This window comes from Sapajus apella, unplaced genomic scaffold (assembly GCF_009761245.1).
Source record: "Sapajus apella isolate SASKATOON/1434 unplaced genomic scaffold, GSC_monkey_1.0 scaffold27, whole genome shotgun sequence".
NCBI classification, from domain to species: Eukaryota; Metazoa; Chordata; class Mammalia; order Primates; family Cebidae; genus Sapajus; species Sapajus apella.
Window position 1 is genome coordinate 19954707 of NW_022436967.1, and position 13280 is coordinate 19967986.

General features: G+C 38.5%; 1 protein-coding gene across 3 annotated transcripts in view; it reads right to left on the reverse strand.

Annotated features, from left to right (window-relative positions):
• Positions 1-7891, reverse strand: part of SYNPO2 (synaptopodin 2) — a 160454-nt gene extending 152563 nt beyond the window's left edge. Inside the window, exon 1 of one of the 3 annotated variants that reach the window (XM_032292447.1) lies at positions 7592-7873. In XM_032292447.1, the coding sequence (XP_032148338.1) occupies positions 7592-7696 (105 nt within the window). In that variant the 5' untranslated portion in view covers positions 7697-7873. Of the gene's footprint in view, positions 1-7591 lie in introns of all 3 variants that reach the window. The other 2 variants (XM_032292448.1, XM_032292450.1) reach the window with 2 other exon arrangements.
• Positions 7892-13280: the final 5389 nt, after the last annotated feature.

A 13280-nucleotide genomic window follows, 5' to 3' on the forward strand; every position in this document is an offset into this window, starting at 1 on the left:
CAAAGACCAATGGTTAGAAAATAGTTATTTGTTACATTATCTAGAGACGCAATTTTTCATTCACAATGTTCCAAATGGTAAATACACCATATTTTGCAGTTCATTTATCTGAAACACATCAGCTTTATGTGCTAGTTAAAGAAAACTACATCCAATCATCTGCCACATGCAAAGAATTTCACAAAGACTTGAAGGCACAGTTTGTTGAGACTCTGGCCATCTCTGCTTTTGCAAAATAGAAAAGAATGATGGACAATTCAGAAACATTAGGTGCCTAAAATAATCCAAAACCGTAAATGCGTTCTCATTGAGATTGTCAAACAATAAAATATCCCCTAAAACAGAAAATGTTATTTTCTTTCTCAGATGGGTCTTTTAACTTCATGAAGGTGTTTACTCTTCAGAATTGTTTAATGAACCTGTTTCAGAAATTCTCCATTTCCTGAATTTTATAAGAACCTCACCTAACTCAGTGTCATCATGAATCTGTTAGAAAAGACATAACAAACTTGGAATCCATAACTTGAAGTCCAAAACTTCAGGTTTATTGACAAGCAGACTGGTTCCCTTTTCAGTCTTTCTCTCACTGCACATTATCTTAGAGATGTGTTGCCTGTAATCCTTTTCCTCAGGCCCATTAAAAAAGGAATAGTTTGTTATCAATATTTTTAAGGATTAAGTTTAGATTTGGTGAGATTCTATTTCATTCAAACCCTGTATTGAAGTTATTGCAATTTTCAGCAATGCTAAGCAAGAGCCTGTTCTTTTATCCAGCTCATGCAGGAGAGTAGCATGATGCTCCTACTAGAAGAAAAGAATTATATTTAACTTTGGACTTCTTTGTATAATGTTTTTTACAATTAATTTATTTTTCAGGATCTATTTTTTAAATCTATAAACTGAGAGTTATAAAATTTTATCAACTGAATTGATGTTTAAAAGATAACATATATTAAGACACTTGGGAAATTATAAGTTATACACACATGAAGTATTTTTAACCAAATATATAAATTAATTTATATTCTTGAACACTAACTGACAGAAAGAAGTTAAATTATTTTGGAAGCTGCATTAAGATGTGATTACTATAAAAAATGTGCAAAATATCCAGTTAGGTATAAGGCGTATGTCACAATGACACTGCATACCGACTTATCCATTTGACAAGGCAAGGATCCTTGCATTTTCTATGGATGCATGACTATCATAAAAGGTGGTTATATTTTAGCCATCTTGCTAAGGCCCTACCCAGAAAGGCCAGAGTCTAGTATCTTGATGAACCAATGGGTTTGTAGAGGGTACAGAAGAGATTGTCAGAAGCCTGATTTCCTGTGTTAGAGGACTGTGCACTAATGAGGCCCTCTAGTTCTCCCAGAAGAAACCATACATGTGCTCTAGAATTTGGACACCAGCCTCAGAGAGGACATTAATGGCCACTCAACATTAACCAGAGAAGTATAACAACCAAAGAAGAGAGAAACACCACCTCATTCAGTTATGAATAAATATATCTATCTTCCCCTTTCCTCTTCAACTCAACCTTGGAGAGGCTAGAGGGATATGGGTAAAGAGCAGACATCCTCCTTTTCCATGCCACACCCTGGAGCCACAAGCCTGGCCATGGTGACTAGGGAGAGAGTTTAGAGTCAGATAGTTGATTAAAGCTTTAATTAAAGTTGACTGTTTTAATAATCAAAAGCCACCAGAAATGCAAGAGATCTTCCCAAAAGATTACTAACAAAGGAATTTGTCTTTATCATGGTTGAAAGCAGCTACTGGAAGAAACATATGTTTATAATGGAATGAGTTGACGCTCCTTAAAAAAATCAGTTATGTCACACAGGTTCATATCAATCACGTGTTCTTTATGTATGCTAGTCCTGAAAACTTATCACTGACTCATGCAACTTCCATTGATGATCATGATCCTTCTGCCTATTTCTAGGCAGAATGAACGAAAATTTGACTAGGCTTAACAGGAATTGTATACTCCTCTTTCTTCTTCTTTTCTTTCTTCTTTCTTCTTCTTCTTCAAGTGAATCAGTACTTGAGTAACCTGGGATGCATTTTGCTATTAGGCAGATGTATAGTCTCAATTAGCCTGGAGAAGTGTTTCTTGAATGTTACTGTCAGAGTATAGAATCCTCACCTTAGAAGAACTCCGAATTTGTATTGAGTATTAAACAAAGGCGATTGCTGTTTTTAAAGCAAGTCTTATTATCTCTCTCTCTCTTCTTCTTCCCTTTTCTCCTGCTCTCCTTCCCCTTGCATCTTTCTCCAGTTTTATTTTCCCTACTTTCCCCCTACACTCTCCACCCACTTTCACTTAACGAAGGCACTAGGCAGGCTAGCAAGTCCACGGAGGGAGAAGACAAACTACCAGAAAATAAACTGCTAGTCTCCCCTTTTTGCCAGTTCCCCTAATCTTTGCAGTAATCATTTTGGAGCTTCCCAATACCTCCTCTTCCCCACTCCCACTGACCCAGGCAGCCCATCCATTCTGGCTTCAGAAAGGGAAAATCCTCCCACCACTATTATGACCTGCTCACAGTACCAAAAACTCAGGACAATAATTAGCCTCTCTCTGGTCTTCCTCTTAAGTTGACTATGAGAGGGGCAGTAGGGAAGGGCAGAGAGGACATATTGTGCCACCGCCCCTCAGTTAGCCCTGTGGGGACCTATCTGACCTCACTTTATTATTTTTTTAACCTCTTCTTGAATTTTCATGACAATTATAGAACAGAGTAGTAAAGAATCTTAGATGATTGATGATGATAATTTCATGAACCAGCAAAATATATATAATATATAATCATATATAGATTCTTTTTTAAATTTTATTTTATTTTATTATACTTTAAGTTCTGGGGTACATGTGCAGAACGTGTGGGTTTGTTACATAGCTATATACATGTGCCATGGTGGTTTGCTGCCTTAATCACCCCACCATCTATGTTAGGTATTTCTCCCAATGCTATCCCTCCCTTAGACCCCCACCTCCCGACATGCCCCAGTGTGTGATGTTCCCCTCCATGTGTTCTCATTATTCAACTCTCACTTATGAGTGAGAACATGCGGTGTTTGGTGTCCTGTTCTTATGTTAGTTTGCTGAGAATGATGGTTTCCAGCTTTATCCATGTCCCTCCCTGCAAAGGACATAAACTCATCCTTTTTTTATGGCTGCATAGTATTCCAGGGTGTATATGTGCCACATTTTCTTTATCCAGTCTATCACTGATGGGCATTTGAGTTGGTTCCAAGACTTTGCTATTGTGAACAGTGTCGCAATAAACATATGAGTGTGCAATTGGTTAGCATGTGGTACTTATATTCTTTTTTTAAGTTTTGTTTTATTTTTAATTGACAAACAATAGTTGTATGTATTATGGGGTACAATGAGATGTAGTGATACACGGATACATTGTAGAATTATCAAATCAGGCTAATTAATGTATCATCACCTCAAATATTTATCATTTTTTTGTGGTGAGAACATTTAAACTCCTCTTTTTTAGCTATTTTGAAATTTACAATACATTATTATCAACTATAGTCACGTACTGTGCAGTAGAACATCAGAATTTTTTTGGCCTCAACTTTCCATAGCAGTGGTTGTGAATCTTGACCACACATCAGAATTACCTTCAGAGTATTTATAAATCCTGATGTCCAGATTGAACTCTAGATCAATTAAATCAGGGTTGGACACAAACTATATTTTTTAAAAAATAATTTTTCCTTTTGGGACAACCTTAACCTAATATTATTCTCTCAGGCACCTGTTTCCACCAATGAGGAAGAAGAAAAATCAAATCCTATCGTTTTTTATAGCTTAACTATTGACAAGAATTATTAAATCAATTTTGGCCTTATGAAATGAAGGATTATACTATGTCACCTCAATTTTAATGAACAATTATTTGAAACTTTGAACTAAATTCAGTAGGAGAATACATACTCTAGTGGTACATACTATAGTGGTGTATAAGGTTTGAAGAAAAAATAAATTTCTGACTATATTAAAACATATAACTATATTAAAAATATAAAGGATAAACAGTCTGAACTGTTTTTCTTAATTATTTTCAAAATGTGAGTAATTTTCCAATTGCAGTTAAGATATTTTGTAAAACAAAAATTTCTCCCCACTCCTTTATATGAAGATTTTCTGAAGTGATTTGCCAAAAGCATGTTCTGAGACAGAGCCAGGTAAGTACACGTCCCAAAAGACAGAGTTTTGTAAAGCAGAAGTGCTCACATTCTTTTTGTAAAGCTATCTGCACACACAGTGGGGTTTTCTGTTTGGATAAATTTGTCTCTGTGTATAATCTCTTGAAAATATACTTTGCAAAGTATTATGCTATAACTCAGTGTTAGAAATGTTTGCTTCCCATCACATATATTTGGAATATAAATTAAAAGATACATAAACATTTAAAAAAACAAGCTTAATGTTACTGATTATTTGGGCCTTTTAAAAGTTCAGTTTATTTTTTAAAACAAAACAAAACAGGTTTCATGGCATTGAGCTTAAATCTCAATGACAAGTTTTGATAATACATATTCCTGTTATTGATCTTTTAAATTTGGCATTTGTATATAGTTCAACCAGCTAACCAAAAACTAAACATGCTTGAACATATCTCAAAAGTAACTAAATATGTCACTATAAGGATATTTATTGGGAATTATAAAGTCATTCAGTTTCTGATTATTCTTAATAACATTAAACTCGGTGTTATTTGCGCTATTTCAGCCTGTTAGAGTTTTACTCTGTACAGAATTATAAAAAATCTAAATACTTAACATATTTCACAACATGCCAAAATATGTTATTGTCTACAGAACTGCTTTGTAGCATTCCAATTTTAAGGGTCATGGTTTAAGCACTCGCTGAAATTTTCTTTTCTTTGAAAATTTTAATTTTCTTTCAACTCCCAAATTAATCCTGTGCATATTCTTCAAAACTGTGAACATTTGATGTGACAGCAATCATCTCTCCGGCCTTTTTTTTCCTTGCATCCAGCCCTGATAAGCTATCACCAGTCCTTACAAGAAAAGAAAGTCTATGCCCAAGGAACACTCACTTTGCCTTGAACTCAATGAGATACCATGACTAGAACTGAATTGACTTAATGTTTTAAATGAAATACAGTGGTCCTAGTGAGGCAATGGCCATGATATCAGAGAAAGTGATAAGCATTTTGTTCCAAGGGATTTCTACCACAAATAATGCTAGTATAAGAAATTGAATATAATCATTTGAACTAAAAAAAAAAAGAAAGAAAAAGGTCATCAAAAATGTGCATTGAAACGGTAATTTAGAACTTACATCTACTTGAGATAGCTCTTTAGTCTTTTTAACATATGGACAAAAGGTAGGCTGTAGACTGTGGTCTTTCTCTCTCTCTTTCTGTCTCTCTTACAAACACAAACACACAGGAATTAAGGCAAACTTACAGATATTTTCATAATGATATTTTAAAATCTATAGCTCTAACGATAGCATCACAAACTACAAAAGCAAAGCAAACAGCTAGATGCTTTAATAATGATCTTTTGAAAACCACAAATATATTGTTGGGTATTTTAGGAAGGATGATCTGGGGGGAGTGTAGGACTGGATTCTGACATAGCCTAACAACCTCACTGAATCCTGGCAATAGAGATGCCATTAGCAGAGAAACTCCTGCACAGCACCCTCTCCTAGCCATCTGCCTTAGCTCTTCAGTGAATCGCCACAAGGAGATTCCACACTGAAATCGGCACATGGAGAACTCAGAAGAAACCCACTACCCACTCTACTCTTCAGGCCTGGCTGCCAAAGAGCCATCAGAGAACAACAGCACTCAGCCACTTCTGTCCCCATATTTCAATTAGTAGGCAAGTGATTCTAAAACTGTACATTAACAGGATCGTAGAATACTTGAGGAAGACAGAGCTTTGTAGATTGCACAGTCCAATTTCATGCTTACTTCTTCACTATCTAAGCAAAAATCTTTGTCTCTCCTCTCCCTATACACATACACACACACGCGCGTGCACACACACACACACACACACACACACCGCAGATGAGACAGCAAGGGTGAGAGATTTTCCTAAGGCCAGGCTGCAAGTTAGATCAGAGCTGGAATTAGAACCCAAATCTCATAACTAGAGCTAGCCAACTGCTATTCTAGACTCCGGACAAATCTGCTTCAGTGTCATGAATTCTACATATGCTAAATTGGGCATTCATATTTTATCTGAGGTTGCCTGCTATTGACTCCTAAAGAAATCCAACAAAATCACCTTTCTGGGCCTTTAATCATTCTGCCAGTTTCAAGGTGAAAACTCAAGGCAAGTTATTTAACATCTCTGGGCTCTTTCCTCGTCTAAAATTCATGGGTTGAACCGGAGACCCCGGAGGAACTTTCCAGTTATAAAAACTCTGCTTTCCACCTATTGTTTTATGCTTCATTCTTGATGTTTGCAATTTTCACTAGGTGGCAGGATTCCACCATCGAATTACAAAAGGATTTTCAGATGGATGCCTGGAAGCAAAAAGAAGTTTTAAAGAAAATTCTTTCTTCACAAGGGACATTAAAAAAAAAAAAAAGTAAAAGCCAAAAGGAAACAATAACTACAAAGGCAGTGGCCCATAAATTTCATAAAGATCTATACCGATTTTTAATATAAGCATTAAATAGGAAATTAATCCTATGCTCTTTCATGTTCTTCAGTGCAATACTATAATTTGCAATTTGATGATAAAGTCAGGTAAAAGTCTGCTTAGTTTTGTACATTTTAAATTTCATTTTAGCTGAATGCTAGTTAGAGAATGCCAGGTCCCCTTGGGCTAACTGGTGACGCAGGCAATCTAAAGTCAAAAATAAAAATAAAATAAAATAAAGCACTTTAGATAGTTATTAGATGCGTTACCAAGTTGTCTCTTAGTTAGTTCTAATAGATTTAGATTAACTTCTAAGTTTATTTTTGATATCTCGACCAAAAGAGTACATGAAAAGGAATATAGCACTTGGATTTTTGCACTTATTTGTCAAATCCTTAAAAGGGTACTCTTTTGGGTTTTATGACATTTCATCATACTTTTAAAATTATTGCCCAAAATTGGCCTTTTCATGAATGCTACATAATAAATGTCACTACCAACACTCTATAAGCGTCCCCAAAATAGCCAAGCAAAATAGTTATGCTGAGCTGAGCGTTTCTCCTCTGCCAGAGCCAAGTGAAGTGACACGAAACAATAACTCAACTGAACATTCTAGTATTGCCTGGAAAAAACGGTCCCCAGCGTCTTGCTGGTTGTCAGAAGAACATGATTAACTAGGCCTTTTTCCTCAGCTGATAAATATGGCATTCTTCCCACCCACCCTTCATCAATTGCAAGTTAATTACAGAGGCTGTGGTCCATTGCTCTCCAACGTTTCTTAGAAAACAACTCACATCCTAGAAAAATCTAATGTCCGCAGCAAAATCAACCTAATACATAGACTTCTGCATCAGAACTTGAAAACACCATCAACAGGTTACTTTCATTCCTTCCTTCCCGGCACAGAGCCCCGATACCTCGTTCGGGTCCTACCTTTGCAACTTGTAAGGGCTGCTTCTGCTCCTTGCCACCTTGCAATCGGAACCCCCAGGGCGCCCCTCCAGTCATGGAAATGCAGATAAAATCCCCCGTGCCCATATTTTCCTTTTAGTTGGGCAGCATGTAGAGCTTGAAAAAACAGACGAAGCTTGGGTGCGGTGGAGGATGCGCACTTAGCTGCGGGCGCCTGCCGAGGACGCAGGACTCGGGAGTGCAGAGCCTCCGCCGCTGCTGCTACCGCTGCCCTGGACGCCCGCTGCGAATTTGTGCGGCTAATGGGCTCATTCTCAGGGAGGCAGAGGCGCTCGCAGCATCCAGGACACAGCCCACTCTTGCGTCACTCTCGTTTGCTCGGCCCACCTTCAGGGAAAAGAAAGCAGCCTCACACACAAGAGCATGTCCCCACGTGGGGCGAGATAAGGGAAAGGAGGACGGAAGGGAGAGCAAAGTTCCCTGGCACTGACAGATTAATCCAAGCAGTTAAAGGTATGAGTATGATTGAAAACCTTCCATTTAATAATTCTGTGAATAGTAAAGAACATGTGACGTTTTAATCTCCACGCCATGAGTGATGTCCTAAAATATGAGCGTTGGGAATTCAACTACTAGGGGATTAGAGCCTTTCAAATAAATAGTTTGAGAATTGCCACATTTATGAACGGAATAGACAAAAAAGAGTTAAAGTGAGTTAAATTACTACTTTTCTGTCTGCAGCCTGCTGAATTAATGCTATAAGAGGAAACAAAAGAAAGCACATTTTTAAAATAAACCTGCAACTCTGAAAAGTACTTTTCTGAACCATCTATTTAAAGAAGGGGAAAGAGAAGAGACAGGGAGAGGGAGATAGAAAGAGAGAGAATGAATATAAATTTTTCTCCTGGAAACTACATTCTTATAACTACATATATTGCATAGATTTGGGTATGTTAAATTTTAACGTGTTTTATTTTCTTTCTTCCTGCTGATCTTTTTAAACCTAAACCCAACAGTTAGTCAACTGCATAAAATGTACAATGTCACCTACAGGTTTATTTTTATAGTTTGTCATCACATGTCATGAATCTGGGTGGTCCAATATAAAAGTAGATTTTGTATATTCCAAATATTTAAATGTTTTAAATCTGAATATGATCTGCCAAAAATGTACAAATGGGACATTTTAATTTTCTGATAATGCTTTTATTTTCCATAATGTTCATCCACATAAAAACATACTAAAAATAAAGAAGAGCCTGGGAAAGTTAGTTTGTGTTACTTGTGGTACCAAACAAAAGTGATTTCCAGACATGCTGCCCGTTGCAGCACTAAGAAGCTCTATTAACAGTAAGTCCTCACTTAAAATGTCACGGATAGGTTCATGGAAACTGTGACTTTAAAACCAATTTTACCATAGACCAATTGATAAAAACAAGACATCACCAAACTTCTAAATAAAGATTTAAACACTTCTAATATTAAACATGGAAATAAATGTCAGCTATACATGCATATAAGAAATATTAATAAAACCAAGATAATCATTGACCCAACGTTTGGTGAATCAGTGAGTGAGGGCAGCTGTAGTGGTAGTGGATTCAATCAAGGAATAAATGTTTGCAAAGAGAAAATTATAAGGAGTACCACCTGTCACAACGCAATTCAAAACCATCACAAATATAGCAGGCTCACTGAGCAATTTCATACAGTATCATTTGTTGTCTTGCATTTGTGTGATTATCATATATTTTATGAATTTTTACATGTCAATAATTTGTATCCATACGTTTATTCCTCCTCCAACCCACTTATTCCAATTCAGAGTCTCTGGTGGCTTGAGCCTCTCCCTGCAGCTTAGAGCACAAGACAGGAACCAGCCTTGGCCAGCCCATCAGAAGGCAAACACACACACACACACACACACACACTCACTGACTCACTCACACTCAGACGGGGACCATTTAGTCATGCCAGTTTACCTCATAAGCACAGCTTTGGGTTGTGGCAGGAAACCAGAGGACCTGGAGAAAACCCATACAGACATGGGGAGAACATTCAGACTCCATACATACAGTGGCCCCAGCTGGAAATAGGTGTTTTTCCTCATCAATGTTATCATGAAACAACGTTGAATAAAATAGCATTATCTAAGGACCTGTGGTACAATTAACATTTTACACAGCCCATGCTCCCTAGAAGCCAAAGGCATCAAGTGATTTTATTTGTGACTTATCAATGAAGTAAGGACAATGAAATCAGAGATTGTGGCACTGGAAAAGACCCTTTGAAGGTCACAAGGGCCAGATAGTCACCCTCAGTTTGATTCCCTTCTGAAATGCAAACTGATTTTCCCAGTTTTTCCTTTAAAAAGTAGTTACAAGGGACATCATAAAATATGAGACCTGACACTATTTGCAATAGCAAAGACTTGGAACCAACTCAAATGCCCATCAATGATGGACTGGATAAAGAAAATGTGGCACATATACACCATGGAATACTATGCAGCCATGAAAAAGAACGAGTTCATGTCCTTTGCAGGGACATGGATGAAGCTAGAAGCCATCATTCTCAGCAAACTAACACAGGAACAGAAAACCAAACACAGCATGCTCTTACTCATAAGTGGGAGCTGAACAGTGAGAACACATGGACACAGGGAGGGGAACATCACACACCTGGGCCTGTTGGGAGGTGGGGGAAAGGGGAAAGGAGAGCATTAGGACAAATACCTAATGCATCTGGGGCTTAAAACCTAGATGATGGGTTGATAGGTGCAACAAACCACCATGGAACATGTATACCTATGTAACAAACCTGCACATTCTGCACACATATCTCAGAACTTAAAGTAAAAATTTTTCAAAAATGAGCTCTAAGAACAAAGAAAAAAAAATACTTTCATATTTGTTCTTTTTACTTTTTCATGTCCCTGAGTGCTCTTCAACCCACTCAACTCTAGCTTCTGCCCCTTCCCAACAGGAAAAGCTCTGGGCAAGGTCACTTACTGTTTTTTGAGTAGCCCTTGAAATTAATGACAGTGTCCTCCTTAAATCATTTCTCCTTTAGGTTTCCAGGACCCCGCAAGCTCTACGCTTTCCTCTTGCCCCTCTAGCCACTCTCTAGCTCTTTCTTCTCTGGTAGGTCTTCTGTCTCTTCTCTTCTCATCAGTGTTGGCATTCATATGGCCTGATCTTCCTTCTTTCTCACTTTACGCTCTTTCTGTGGGTTCTCTCATTCACCCTAAAGAATTCAACCATGCCCCTCAATCCCAGACATTTTTCCTTAGCTGCAGGCCAATATATATAACTGCCTACTCAACCTGTTTTTGATTTCTTTTTGTTTTTGTTTTTGAAGAGGGGGTCTCACTCTGTTGCCCGGGCTAAAATGCAATGGAGTGATTATGGCTCACTGAAGCCTTGAACTTCTGGGCTCAAGCAAACCTCCTCCGTCAGCCTCCTCTGTAGCTAGGACTACAGGGACAGGCCACCAAGCCCAGCTAATTAAACTTGTTTCTATGGATGGATTTATTACAGAACCTGAAACTCGGTATATATAAGTTAATTATTTCCCCCAACCCCGGCACCAAATTCTGCTTCTCCTGTGTTCCCCATCTCAAGATAATTAACAGAACTGTTACCTTTCTCTTATGCCCAGTTCCCTTCAACTCCGACTAAATGTAAATATGGTGCTAGAGGCTGGAACTGGGGCAACCATCTTGTGACCATGAGCCAGAGCCCAGGAAAATTGTAGAAACTCCAGTTTTGAATAAATGAATGCCAACAGTTGTCCACCTCCTGTGCAAGAAAACCCATATTTGTTTAAACTGCTATAGGAAAATTTTATTGTTATTTGCAGCCAGTACATACCTGACTGCTACACTTAATGAATAGCTTTTCCCATCCAACAAATTCCTTTAGACAGAACCAGGGAATCAAACTTGTTATAATTTATCAAAGCTTTACAGTGTGCCAGGGACTTGACATACAATATTGTATTTATTTGCAAAGTAACCATGCTAGATAGGTATTAGTGTCTCTTTTTTTACTGCTAATTAACTATGCTTTAAATCCTAAGTGATAGAGCCAGGGTTTGAACTTTTGTCTACCCAGATTTAAAATACCTATTTTTAATTATTGCTATTCTGCCTCTAGGTCTTATGTGTTCCCTGATGCTCATCTCATGCATCCAGTTATCCATTAATGCCTACAGGTCTGGTCATGTGTGGTGGTTCATGCCTATAATCACAGCACTTTGGGAGGCCTAGATGGGTGAATCACTTGAGAACAGGAGTTCGAGACTAGCCTGGCCAACGTGGTGAAAGCCCGTCTCTACTAAATGTATAAAAATTAGCTGGGTGTGGTGGTGCATGCCTGTAATCCTTGCTACTCGGGAGGCTGAGGCAGGAGAATCACTAGAACCTGGGAGGTGGAGGTTGCAGTGAGCCGAGATCACATCACTACTCTCCAGCCTGGGCAACAGAGTGAGACTCCATCGCAGAAAAAAACAAAAAAAGATCTATGGCTCTAACTTCTAAATAGTTTGGAAATCTGCTCCTTTACTCATTTTCTACTCCCAAGACCACATTTATCTCTGACCTGGACTTCAGCAATCTCCTGTTATCTCTATTCCAGGCTTGTTCCCACCTCCAATTCATTTTTTACTCTAAAGCCAGGGAGAAAATTTGAAATATAATGTCGATGTTATTTTTCTATGGTTCAAATCTTCAAGAGCTCCCAGAATAAAGCTGGAATTTTTAACATGGAAACATTTTCTGCCTCCCACTCCCTACTTTTTCCATCTTGTTGCTCACTATTCCCACCTTGAATTTTATGATTCAGACACGGAGAAGTACTGCTAGTTTCCCTAATTTGCTTTGTTGTTTCACCTGCTTAGGTATTTCTCCAAACTATTCAGTCTGCCCACACATAAATCACCTAATAATTCCTCCTCGTCCTCCGGCCTCAGATTAGATCACATTCTCCAGGAAGCCTTTCCCAACCTTCCCAGTGTCCAGGTTAGGTGTTCCTTCCACATGCTACTATCACTCTGTACTTTCCCTCTCAGTCTAATGGTCTCTAAAATTGTCTAAATCCTACACTAGGTTATTAACCCTGTGAGATTAGGGGTCATTGCTGACTTATTCAGAATTCTATCCCCAAGTCTAATAGTTCCTGATGAATAATTGGTGCCCAATTAATATGAGTAAAGAGTAAATAAGAGTTCCTAGAATAGGCGGGGCGTGTTGGCTCATGCCTGTAATCCCAGAACTTTGGGAGGCTGAGGCTGGCAGATCACGAGGTCAGAAGTTCAAGACCAGCTTGGACAACACAGTGAGACCCCATCTCTACTAACACATGCACACGAATGCTCATTGCGGCATAGTTTACAATAGCAAAGACCTGGAACCAACCCAAATGCCCATCGATGATAGACTGGACAGGGAAAATGTGGCACATATACACCATGGAATATTACGCAGCTATCAAAAATGATGAGTTCATGTCCTTTGTAGGGACATGGATGAAACTGGAAGCCATCATTCTCAGCAAACTGACACAGGAGCAGAAAATCAAACACTGCATGTTTTCACCTATAGGCGGGTGTTGAACAATGAGAACACAGGGACACAGGGAGGGGAGCACTACACACTGGGGTCTGTTGGAGGGAAATGGGGGGGCAGTGGGGGATGGGGAGTTGGGGGGGG